The sequence below is a fragment of the Apteryx mantelli genome, chromosome 4, assembly GCF_036417845.1.
Source record: "Apteryx mantelli isolate bAptMan1 chromosome 4, bAptMan1.hap1, whole genome shotgun sequence".
In the NCBI taxonomy this organism is placed as follows: Eukaryota; Metazoa; Chordata; class Aves; order Apterygiformes; family Apterygidae; genus Apteryx; species Apteryx mantelli.
In genome coordinates this window covers 77,652,264-77,665,464 of record NC_089981.1, presented here as the reverse complement: position 1 = coordinate 77,665,464, position 13,201 = coordinate 77,652,264, and the positions used below count along the sequence as shown (strand labels likewise).

The 13,201-nt window shown below is 34.2% G+C and overlaps 1 protein-coding gene across 7 annotated transcripts in view; it reads right to left on the bottom strand.

Annotated features, from left to right (window-relative positions):
• Positions 1-4,069: 4,069 nt before the first annotated feature.
• Positions 4,070-13,201, bottom strand: part of PPP2R5C (protein phosphatase 2 regulatory subunit B'gamma) — an 89,903-nt gene continuing 80,771 nt past the window's right edge. For 6 of the 7 annotated variants that reach the window (XM_067294976.1, XM_067294977.1, XM_067294979.1 and 3 more), the window contains 4 exons: positions 12,494-12,595; positions 11,484-11,556; positions 9,021-9,137; positions 4,070-6,995 (listed from right to left, as the gene is read on the bottom strand). In XM_067294976.1, coding sequence (XP_067151077.1) covers positions 6,864-6,995; positions 9,021-9,137; positions 11,484-11,556; positions 12,494-12,595 — 424 coding nt within the window. In that variant the 3' untranslated portion in view covers positions 4,070-6,863. Of the gene's footprint in view, positions 6,996-8,216; positions 8,327-9,020; positions 9,138-11,483; positions 11,557-12,493; positions 12,596-13,201 lie in introns of those variants that run through there. The other variant, XM_067294978.1, reaches the window with a different exon arrangement.

The window sequence follows — 13,201 nt, the reverse complement described above, 5'->3', positions numbered from 1 at the left end:
ACAGGATCATCACAGCTGGCAGTAGGGAGAACAATCTTCAAAAAAATCAAAATAATGTTTTGTGTGTATAATCAGCCCTGAGACAGACACAAAGGAAAAAAAAAAAAACAAAAAAACAACCAAGCATGCCAGTTCAAGTGAAGAAATCTCTCTCCACTGCAATATGATGTTGCCTTATTTTATATTCGTACAAAATATGCACGTGTTTAAAAATAGCTAATATAAGACCTACAAATTAAACTGATAGCTGCTGCTAAGTTTCATTAGGGCCTATATGATATGGTATCAAAAGAAAGTTTTCAGAACAACTAACCTGCTTATTTCACTTAGGCTTACACTCCATTTTCAAAAAGTAACCTTTTGCAACACCTGTGTAGTCATCTAAACATTACTATATTGTCTATGGAAAGGCTAATTTTGTACTATACACTAAGCTGTCAGAACTTACAAGAACTTTTAAAGACTCGGGTTTTTTTGTGATAGAAGTAGGAGGGTATGAATTGAGTGATATGTTAAGTGAGTTGAAGAGTATAGTTTAAAAATTTTACACAACTGATGCATTACTAGTGTTTTCCCATATATAAAACCAGCTATGGTTTTAAAATACTGTCAGATGTTTTATACAAAACTTTACATTCATAAAGACACTTGGAAAAATTAATGAGATTTCCTCAATTCTTCCACATCTAGTATGACAATGGTTTTGTTAGCCAAAGGTGTTCTAAAATTTATATTAAAAAACATACCTGAAGTGACTCATCTTAGTACCAAAATAAGAAGAAAGATCCTCAACATTGGTCTCAGAATCCTGGTGTTTACAGAACCTTCCCACAGGCATTAAGAAAAAGAAATTAATGTGATCTTCCTCATCACTCTGGTAGTAAAAAGGTCTGTTACCTCAGTGACTAAAGATCAAAAACAACCTTTGTTCTCTCCATTTTGGTATTTCAATTCAGCATCTTCTACATTTGCTTTATACTTTGAAGCCTTTTTTTTTTTTAATTTTATTCTAACACAAGCCACTTGCGTTTATGTAATGCACAAACAATGAAAAGAATTAGTAAATTTTTCACTCACAGATGTTATAAATAAATGGACAATAATAATAATGAATAAATTTATGAAAAAATCCTACTTTCAGATTAAATGTCAAATAAAGTGTTTGGAGCCCAGATAAATCACTCCACAACAACTGTTGGGGATTAGATTGGTTGAAACAAACTTCACATCAAAATTAAGCAATGTCTCGAATGGGGAGAGAGGGTAATGCAGTAAGAGCCAATATTTGAAATAAGTGAACTAGGGATGGAAAAGGAGAGAAAAAACAGGCAACTGCAGGTAGAAGATACTAATCTCCCCATATTACACTTTGAAGTAAAACTTGCCATATTTAACTTTAAAACTTAACTTGAAAAATGGGAATATCCTGCAGCAAAAAACAACAAAGCAGGGAAAACCTCCTCAGTTTCCCATTTGTTTTTCTCTACTACTCTTAACCCTCCTCCATTCCCATCGAGCTTCAGCTTACTGACATCTCACCTCACTGGTATGTGCCAATTCCTTTACTCTTCTGAGTGGCACCATGCCAAACCAACCCACTTGCTCCCCCCAACTCCATCCCCATGGAGACCAAGAACTGGTCACCTAACTTTTCAGCAAACCATGAGCACCCCTTTTTAGCATTCAGCCATGCCACCCCAAATTTTCCAATCCAAAAAGTTTATTTCCCATATCTTTAGACCTTCTCCTCTGTTTCGTTACTTCCTTCAAGCTCAGAAGCAAAACACCAAGCTAATCTTTACACTGGAAGCAGGGCCAGAAGCAGCTTTGTTAGAAGGAGCAGACAGTCAAAAGATCCTGTCTGTTGATAGCAAGTGCATGTCGTGTGTGTGTGTGTGTGTGTGTGTGTGTGTGTGTGTGATGTCCCCCTTCTGCTGCTTGTTGGGGATGCAGATTAAAGGCAAGAAACATCCTCTTCTTCCAAAGAGGATACCTGCTCCTTAATGGAGCAGCATTGAGGCAGCAGACATCACTAGTCTCAGCTACGTGCAGTTAGGTTGTTGAGCATCAGTATCTCCAGGGGTATAGCTATCCATGGTTAAAGAGGTATCAAAATAACTTTGTGGGCTATAAAAAGGTATTGAGCTGAAAAACAAGAGCAAATAATAATAAAAAGATATGTCATATGTAGCATTAAATACATAATGCTCATTTTATGGCATGCATATAAAGAATTTATAACAGCCCTCCCCTTACATACTTTTATGGTGGTACATATAAATTAGGAATAAGTTTAAAATAAGGAAATCTCAGGCTAAGGAAGACTGAACTTTCTGAAAAACTTAAGAAAAAAAAAGTATTTTAGGAGAATCGTAATGAAAATTAGAACTTGTCAGGACAGACAAAATTCACTCCCAGTATATGCTATAAATGTATATAGAAGGAAATGTTTTTGCATAAATTGCAAAAGAAACCACTTTAGCAAAAAAATAAAAGCTGTATTTGTTCAAAAGTAATTTGATAATATTTTAGACAAAAAAAAAACCTCCAAAACAAGCATCATTGAAACAAAACAAACTTCATTTGCTTTCCCAGCTCTAGTTCTCTTGCAGCCATTTTCTACTGACAGAGTACTGGAAAAATGTACAGTCGCCACTATAGCAAGCCCTTCATGCCAACAGAGCTCTTAGTTTGGTCTTCTGGATCTCACAAATGCCTAAAATAGCTTGAAACAGATTATGTGAATACCCTTCCTCCTTGAACCAAAACAGTGGAAGCTCCCACCCATCAAAACCCCAGAGACGGATGCTTATGAAACTTCGTCTTTTGTGCTTGCTGTTCTCCACTTGTGCAGGAGTGAAAGCAGTCCCAGTATGGATGGGATAGGAGGAAGGGAGGTGCAGTCATGCTGCTCGTCCGTTAAAAAAGGAAGGAATAGCGTATTATCTTCCTCAGCTCTCCAGTAAATTCTCCCTTGGGAATTTTTTTTTTTTTTATACACAGTATTTAATTACACCAAGGTTTTATTCCGTAAGGTAAAGACAGCCCAAGCCAAGTCAACTCATCAGTTAAAAGAAATCATAATCCACAGAGACAGTTATGATAATTAGAATGGCATTTCTTAATTAGTTATATGCAACACAGGTCTCCATAATCCATATGCACAGTAAAGACTACATCCAGGGAGAAGAAATGCTTCGCTTTTAGGTGAGCTGGCTCTGTATGCAATGGATGAGAAGGGGTCAAGGCCTTCCATATGGAACCAGAACCATCTCTCCAGAGCCTGGAATCCTAGCTACCTCCTAAAAGTATTCTTTCCACAGTACTAAAATAGTTTCCATAAAGCAAATGAACAAAAACTCAACCACAAGTGTAGTGGTGCTGTGCTACCACCTTCCTTTACGCTTCAAAGATGACAAATCAAGCTCCCAATGCCAAACAAGTTGTTTAAAGCCCCTGAGCTTAATTCCCTCAGAAAGAAAGGATTCAAGTCTGCTTCTCCCACCTGTTGAAAGCGCTCACAACTCAAAAGGATATTTATACATACCTACATACGTGTGTGTGTGTGTGTGTGTGTGTGTGTGTGTGTGTGTGTGTGTGTGGTGTGTGTGTATAAGGGTGCTATTGTCACTATTTTAAAACAATACCTACTATTGTATTTTGAGAGGTACTTTGACCCTACTTTTGTAGCAAGAGTGACTGAATCCTCAGTTATTTCAACATCTAGTTTTTGGTTCACGATTACATTTGGGAGCGCGTCTGATGAATTTACTTCTGGGCTCATGCAGAAAACAACTTCCTTCTATACCCAGAGGCTACTGAATTTAGGTGTCTCCAAGGTTAGAAGGTTATTAGCAGAGTTTTTCTGGACTGAGTCTTGCGTTTGTAACTCAAGTCAAAGTAGTCAGATATTGATCCCAGGCTTACAGGGGGGTGGGGGGGGACTTTTGCTTTTGTGAAGTTTATGAATTATTTTATTCTTTAGCTCATGTAGCTATTTCTGAGGGCTGTGATAATCTAAACATACACCCAAAGGTCCTGTGCTAAATTTAGTTTCATGATAAGCAAGTAAAATTCACATGTTCTTTATTTGTCCATATAATACACCATTTTTTTAATTTTAAAATTAGATAAAAGCATATTAAATGGCAGGTGTATGAAGTTCTTCAGAAACAATGTCAGAACAAAAAATTGAATTACAAAATGTTAAAAAATATGTAGGTACATTTGAACTTAACATTCCACTAAAGCATAAAGTTACAGATATAATCTAAAGAAAAATAATTGTGCCACTTACCTATTTTTGCTGTTTCTAGGAACTTTTTATTCTGTACATAGGACGATTCTGTACAAAATATGAAGTCTACATTTTTATTACTTATTACCATAAAACAAGGTACAATGTATGTACAATATTAAAATGAAGCCATACTAAAGCCACACTAAAAAGACACTTGTAATATTACTTTTGACATTCCTGATGTACAGGTGTAATTTTGGAAAACAAGGGGAAGGTGTCAAACACAGAACTTTATGAAGAACAACAGTCACCAAAATTCTGCTGTAATTTTTCTTTTTATTTTGGATGTATTAGTTTTAGAATGGTTTACTACAGGACTGTAAGTAGTATATAAATGGTGGTAATAAACATGCTAAACCATTAGTGGTGATAAATTTTGGAATATTGCCTAAGCAAATGTCTGTGGTCCAAAACCTCAAATACAAATTTGTGGAGAGCTTTAAGCCTCTAAAATACCATATTATTTCCCTTTTTGGTGAGTGTTTATCTTCAATAAAGAACAGAAACAAAATCTAGACAGTGAAAGATGTTCTTATACGTTGAGCATCACACAGTCAATCAAACATTGATATACAGGTTTTCTCCTTGGTAAAATAAGAATAATTCCTTCCAGCAACCTCTTGCACAAACATACTGAACACCCAAAATCAAAGGTATCTGATAATCTACCAGCTAAAGATGGAAGTTCAAACAATGGTATATCAAAATACATAGACATTGCTTTATACAATTAAAAAAGCACCCTTTTTCCCTCAAAAGGAGAAGGCATCTTTAAACTGTTTTAATATAGTTCATCATAATGGTAAAGCATATTCTTTTTCAAGTTTAACAGGAAATGTTTTCAGACACAGTGGACGTTCCACTTGAAGCTTGGGTTGGTTTTAAATTTAGTTGTTGTAAGCCAATATTTACCACCCACTATTTTCTTCCAATAGACAATGTAACAAATATTGGAAACTATACGTTAAATGCAACCAACAAACAGCAGGCACTACATCTGCACAAGGTTACTATGAATGTCTGCTTTGCGCAATATTTTTATGGATGCAGGAGACATTATACTTCCTTAAAAAATAAAACAAAACTATTTTTAAAGAAGCCACATTTTTATCTCTTTATGCATCAAGACATTAAACATTAAGTTATATCAATGTTACTGCCAGAGACAAAGGAAACTAATCACCCATTTAGAATAGCAGAACACATTTCAAACAGCTTGTAAGCAGGATAAGTAAGTCAAAATACTGGCCACCCTGAGAGAAATCAAATATTGAAGACAAAGCACTATATTTTAAAAAGAGATTTTCCTCCCGTGCTTTTCCATCTACAACAAAAAGCTCATTACATGCAAGTAATCTTGTGGAATATATAGCAGCATTTGAAGATCATCAGCAACTCAGATGCATTTTCAATTCACTTGTGAGGTGTATCTGCAGCACAGGTGCTCTTTACAACAACAACAAAAAATATTTTCACGGTAAAATTATGGTCACTATCTCCTCAGCTCTTAGACTCATTTAAAAAGAGGCAGAATGGAATTCAAAGGTCTGTTCTTTTATTGATTTTACTTTATTATATAAGTTTATGGTGTTGTGTTTCCTGAAAGGCCATGTTCATCTTTCAGATAAAAACTGATGCAACTTAAATGACACAAAATATCTGCCACAGAATACTGAACTCCTAGAGCCCAAGAAAAAATGCTGAGTATTAAAAGCTCAGATAAGGGAGAAAACAGTGAAAGAGTATTTTATTAACTTGAAAATACTTAAAACTGAAATTTCATATTCAGAATATTCCCAGTCATAGTAAACAGCTTTTCATTTTAGGAAAAATTCTTCTACCAGTTCATATCTGGAATACTGGTGCCGCATTATACACTGAAGACTGGAAAATATGGCTTTAAATATACACAAAGTATTAGGACATGGTATATATAGATATATATCTTTATCCTAAGTAGAGGAGAAATAAATTTACAGAACTCTTAGAAAGGAATCATGATCAAGGATTGTCATGAAAGTTACCAGTTTGTAAGCCATGTTTTATAATACGAAAGAATAATTGTGTATTTTCAAAACTGCTGGTATATTACAAGACAGCAATAATGTGGAAACAATTGTAAAATTGAGAAATCCTAGAAAAAGTTTAATACTTAAATTTGAAATATTTTTGCTTTTGAAAACACACACTTATTAGTACCAACTACTGTTCATTCAAAGGATTTATTTAGATGGAAATAGTTTATAGAATGCTCTTCTCAAATATGACTATAAAAACTACATATGTTATCACTAGCTGGTACTATGATAACACCTCCAGGAAAATGTGTTCATTTGATTATAGTCAACCCAATGTTCTGCATATGGAATTGGGTAATTTACCATTGTTTGAACTACTGATCTTGAGCTGCATACTCTATTAAGTTATTGCCTACAGAACTGGGTTGAAGAAAGCTTTGACTTTGTGTGTAACTGATTGGTATGGCACAAAAAAAGTTAAGTTCTACTGTAGAACTGAGTCCAGAAAAAAAGTTTCCTCCAAAATAATATTTCACTGTAATAGTCTAATGCCCATCATGTGATATTAATTCATCAGCTCGGCAATGGGATTCCAAGGCTTTCATGGTATAGATATCCTGAGGCAGTTCTGACTTGCGTCGCACAAGAGGACGATCTTTTTTCTGATCTTTCTGTGCCTGGAATCAAAATGGAACAGAGTTGGCCAAAAATGTTAATTGCTAAACAATTACTTAAAATATTTCTTGCATGTCAATATATTCACTTACAGGAAAAGGATTAAAACACACACTGAAAAAAGTTTACACTTTCTCCTCTTTATCCCACCTACTATCCAGTTTCAAGTCTTCAAACTACTTGTTTTTGCTAAGTGAAGAGGAAAAATTAAAAACAACAAATTCAAAATATTTAAACTATCAGCAATCATGACATTATAATCAAGTGATAATGGTAATAATCTTTCTTCAACTAAAACAAAATTATGATCTATCGTTTCTCTCCATTTTTTCCATTTTGCTACTTCCAGGAGCAGGAACTTGAAACTTGGTTCTTCCCTCTTAACCGACTGCCCTAACTAGCAGTATACAGTCATACTTTGCTTTTGTTCTAGAACTATGGTTAGACCACTCTACTTTGAGGTAGGAGGTATGAGTTTTAATTCCCTCAGGCCAGTATAGAAAGTGAACCAAGGTCTCATACATCTTGAACAAAGGCTTATGCACTAGGAAAGAGCAGAATAAAAGATGGACAACATCATGAACACAACTCAGTGAGCAGTGCTCATTTCTTTTAAGAATGCTTGCATGTGCTGTTCTCCACTAGAATAGGTGCTGGGCTCTGAATCCAGTGGAAAAAGGCCTCCCAGGTTCATGCGAGACTGGCTAAGCTATCTAAGATCTGAAGAACGGTAGAATTTTGGAAACTTTAGTATGTCCATGCTTCTTAGTGGCTAGCTCTAGTCAGCACTCCCATTCAAGGGAATGCTGCTCTTCATCCATTGCCCTCGATAGGCATGTAATTTAGCCATTAAGATTTACATGTAATGCACAGGGTTCTGCAATCCTCTCCAAAGGTAAGTGTTTAAAAACAGCCATCACAGAACATATCTTGGAAGCATTCCAGGATTATTTTACTTCAACCTAGTAGGCCCAAAATGCCATAGTAGTACAAATTATAAATAAAATATAATCTTGCAGGATAATCACACAGGGATTTTAAGAAACTAATGCAGGAGGTTAGGCTGACCATATATTTATTTTTATTAAAATCCTCATTTGATACCTTAGTTAAAACTAACTGAATTCATTTCTGATCTCAACTAGTTTGAGCTCCAGATCAGTTCTCTGGTTTTAAATTGCTGGATATAGAGATATTCACATTACTGATATTCCTACCAGACATCTTAGTTGTACTGCAGTGCTCCTTGGCACCTCTCCATTTTCCATCAGCTCCTAGTTTAAACAGTTCTCCCAACCTCTATTTTGTCTGCCAGGACTCTGGTTCCACTTAACTAAAGTGAAATAAAAAACACCTGACAATCACTAAGCATTAGCTAAAGACAAAAAGATTAGAATGACCTTGAGACTTTTTGCCTTGTAGTAGGTAATAGAACGTGACAGATGGTGAACTGAGGCAGACTGCCCATTTGCGGGCAAGACTACTTTAATATTACGGACACATCACACACTTTTTCAAAACATACTGGCTTTAGACACTAAGAGGGCTCTGAACCACAGACAAAAACCCCCAGATGTCGCCATTAGAATTTGACTACATTTTACACAAGTTTGCCTTAGCACGAAATAAAAATAGAAAAGAGAACATAACATGATATGGTAGATTTTAGCCATTTTTTCAATTATTCTTAAAACATAACCATTGTTTCCATCATCGTATGAACAGCTATTTCTAGGTGGAAAGGAAATGAAAGTTTCTACAGAAGAAATCTCAGAAGTCCCATGCAGCATAAAACAGGCATTAAAAATGTATCACTGTGTTCCTGGCTACTACAGTATCACTTTAAAGTAGCAGCTCTAATGAATTTTATTACTGTAGGATACAGTGGTGAGAAGGCTGAAAATAGAACCCAAGTTTATTTCTAGGACTAACAGTCACTTTAAGTAATTCATAATTTAAAGTCACATTGCTATAAATTTGTCAATTCAGTTTGGAAAAAGTGGTTTACTATCTTCATATGGCTTTACCTGACAAGCCTCTTCTTTCACTGTCTTTTTCAGCGTCTGCAAATCTTCAATTAAAGGCCCATCTGTTTCCATTGCAACAGGACTGTTCAGCAAACTTGTGTCACTATACGTTGGGTACTAATAAAATGCAAAGTGTTAAAATAATCATTCTTAGTAGTAATACATAAATACTAAGAGTGATTTAGAGCATTTGAATGCCATGATTAGTATTTGAGATTAACTTCAATATCTTATGCTTCCAGGTACCCAGTAATAAATTATCTACCAAGTGTAAATGAAAGATGGAAAAAAATGGAGCTCTAAAACTTTCTTTTTGGCAGAAATGTCCAGTTGAAATAAATAGTTACAATTAAAACAAACAAACAAAAAACTCTGATCATCTGAATTTGAATTTTACAATAGTCAGATTTTACCAGCATTCAATTTCAGTTTTGCCAAACATTTAATTCTAACCTTACTAATACATTGTCTAATGATCTATGAACAGTGTAGCAAGATGGACACATAATGATTTTACTTGCTGGCACAATTTTGTATTTGAAGAGAAAAATACACTGTTAAAAGGCCAAATTAGATGAACATAGATTTAGATAGTTTCATAAACAAAATATTGAACTATTCCTCTTTGAGAAATTAAAGGAGCCACACAACTCTTTTAGGAATAAAAAATCCTGGAAAAAACACTTGTATCAAAAACAGTGTACAGCAACCTCAATATTTTAAATTCTATTTTAATTCAGAAGAGGTGTACGTGCTCTTGAAACCAACCAACAAAGCTAATTTATGAACACACACACATACCCTCTCTCATCCATTTTTGCTCATAAATATGGTAGCATCTGAGTGTGCCAATAACAAAGCAGATGAGACAAAATATAAAAAAGAAAATTGAGAGCAGGGATTTAACAAAGATAATTATCACGATCTAAAATAAATCTTAAGATGTATTCGTGTGTCATGCACAGTCAGGAATAGCTCTGAACAACATGAATTGTCAAAAAAATCAGACAAACTAGATAAAGGTCAACAGAAATTCTGCAAAAAAAGCCCTTAAAATCCATATATAGAGTATTAAAAAAATATATATATATCCTTATGTCGATTCTTCATTCAGTGAAGCATTTGGTGTTCAAATTAATTATTTTTATTTTAAATTGCTTGCAATTGTTAACTGTCTTTCAAACATACTATGCAGAACATATTGCTTACAGGTTGTGCTAACCAGCTGCAGAAAGTTTACATAGTCAGAAAAAATTGCTTGGGAGGAACAAGGAGTTTTACATTGTAGAACTGTAAATTTATGTCTACAAGTCAATCCGCTTATTTAGCCAGACATGCAATAATTTATCATTTCTGATAACAAATTACCATGTATATCAGGTACTGTTCAGTCAAAGCTGTCCTATGACATATTTGATTAGAGAATGTTTTGTTACTGAAAGTCAATCACTACTTTCATACACATGGCTCTTTTTAACTGAATTCAATTGATCTATTGTCAGCTGACATATTGTCCCATTTTAACAACTGCGTTTTATTTGAGCAGTTTAGTAATTGTTCCCTGAGAAATGCCACAAGAGGAGGAAAAAAAAAATTTATGAAATGCCTCCTTGTTAGAAAAAGGGCGGCTGAATCCTTTATGATATCAGTGCTATTTTAAAACAAAGTGACCCACTCCCATTAATAGAGTACAGTTATTCAAAGTAACTGATACATTTGTATTTTTTGCCTATAGCAGCAATCGGCATCACTGAGATCAAGAAAGATGACCTTTCCGGGAAGGGAGAGAAAATTAGGAGCACTCCCCAAAAAGAGCAAGCAGGGAAAAAAAAAAAAATCCAAGCCCAAGCCATCCCCTCCCTCCCCCAATACAAAATACCCTGAACAGTCAAAAGAAACTTTTGTTTATCAAAATTCAATTACATCAGGTTACTTTAGGAACTGCCTAATAAGATGTTTTGCTACTTGTAAGAACCTGATGCGGAGGGTCACCACAAAACCAGGCCATTTATCAAGTATGAGAACAAATGCAGCAGACAAGAAAGTGCAATATTATTTTAATCCATTTGACACAGAGGAAAACTGACCAGTCATAACTCACAGTTTGCAGAAAGATCTCTTTTGTAATATATTGTTTGTAAAACAGTTTTTCAAGAGAAACCAGTTATGGCATCTCTATACTTTCCATAATTTTGAACAATAACTTTTCAAACCACAATATGGTATATCTCCTATTATAAAAAAAGGAAAAAGTACTTCACATCATACTTTTCAGAAACTTTTTTTAAATAATTACTTGCACAAGAGAAAGGTTACAAATTTTAAAAGTATTTTTATTGTAGATCTTTCATATACAATTAGTGAAATTGCTTTATTTCCAGGATCAGTCAGACTTGTTTCCCCCACTGATACTTAACAAAACTAAAGTACTTAAACACAAACATGTTAATCTTTTCTAAATACCTGGGGATTTGATTTGGCTAGATTTTCTATTTTAACCCATGCTTCTTCTCGTTCCTTCAATTTTAGCTTCTCTCTGAAAAATAGTTCAAAACCAAAAAGGGCAAGAGAAGCTTGGTGAATCTTGTATCACAACTTGTTTACTTTCTTAAACACAACAAAGTTCACTACAAGAATTCAACAGAACAAAATATTTAGGTAACATCATCTGTTTCAGCTAACTGCCCAGAGTATCACATACCGTTGACAGGACAGGTTGCATCACATCAATACCATGTGATATCAAAGCAACATTGAAAGGGGAAAAATTTGTATTTTCTCACAGAGACAACATATAAAGTAGATGATATCAATTAATCTTTTATAATTGTACACTCTTAAAGGGTTGTAATTAAAACAGAAAGAGGTCTTCATCTATACTGAAGTGTGTTTGGGTTTTAGCTTTATACTCTAGAATTTTATATTGAAAATGTAAGAAACTAATATATGACTATATAATGTGGGCAGAGATTCTTACTGTCAGTCCAATGGCTTCAGGTAATAGTTTTAAGTAAAAGACCCAAAGACATTTTTGAACTGAACATTAATGGAGAAATTAAAAATTAAACATTTCACTTTGCAGAGGGGTTGCATGAATTATACTGAATTCATCACGATTATTCTGGCAAGTAATGTACCAATACCCTGTATTACAAACCGAGTGACTTTTTCATAGGTTTAACAGAACTTTTACACTGGGCTCCAAGAATAGCAGTGTCCATCTCCAAAAATTAAATTTTAAGAAGATGGCCACCTGCAACAGTATTAGGCCAGAGACTATACAAAGCAGGCTACTCTTAAGCAGACTTTAGAGTTTATATATGACTATAAGTTTCAACAAGTGAAATTTGAGACTGTTGTACCATAATCAAATAGGCATAAATTACCCAGTAAAGAAACAATAGTTTTTCAGAGCTAAAGTGATCTGAACACATTATTCAAGAACAGACAGACACACTGACATGAAAACTTACTTCAGTTTTTCTGCTTTAAATTGCTGTGTGCAGTCATCGAACAGTTTTTGGTTCATCTCCATGAAGAGTTTCAGAGCATTGTATATCAAGCCATGTATTGTCCTATAAGTAAAACTTCTGGTTGAAACTCAGAGTACTTTAAACTTTGAAATCTATTTTTTCTGGTCAACAGTAGCCAATAGCCTACATAACTGGAAAATTACATCATTTCAGAATATGTGGAAACAAAACTAGATAATGGAAGTTTCAGTTTACTGAATAAGGACTAATAGAATTATTAAAATTACTAATTCTGAATGCAGTTTAGTTACTCTATAGTATTGTCACACTTTTGATGTTTGAACTTCATTTTTAAAACTATATGTATCAATATAGGACTAGTTTTGAAATTTAGAAGTTGACACTAACCAGAGTTATTAGAAAAAAACCAAGATGGCATTAAAGATCTAGGTATAAGAAACTTACTGTCAACTGACAAATCAGAAAAAAAAAGTGTTACTGTAATTAAAAGGAGCCTAGAAAATACACCATTCATATGGAGAAAAGTCACAGAGCAACAGCATTCACTTCAACACAATTATACTGTGACTCTTTAGAAAAGTATTATCATTTAAATGTAGAAAACAGACAAATTAAGTAGAAGAAATCACCTGCCTTGTATAGCACTTATTTTTACAGAGTAATTTAAAATTCTACTCTGTAATCTCT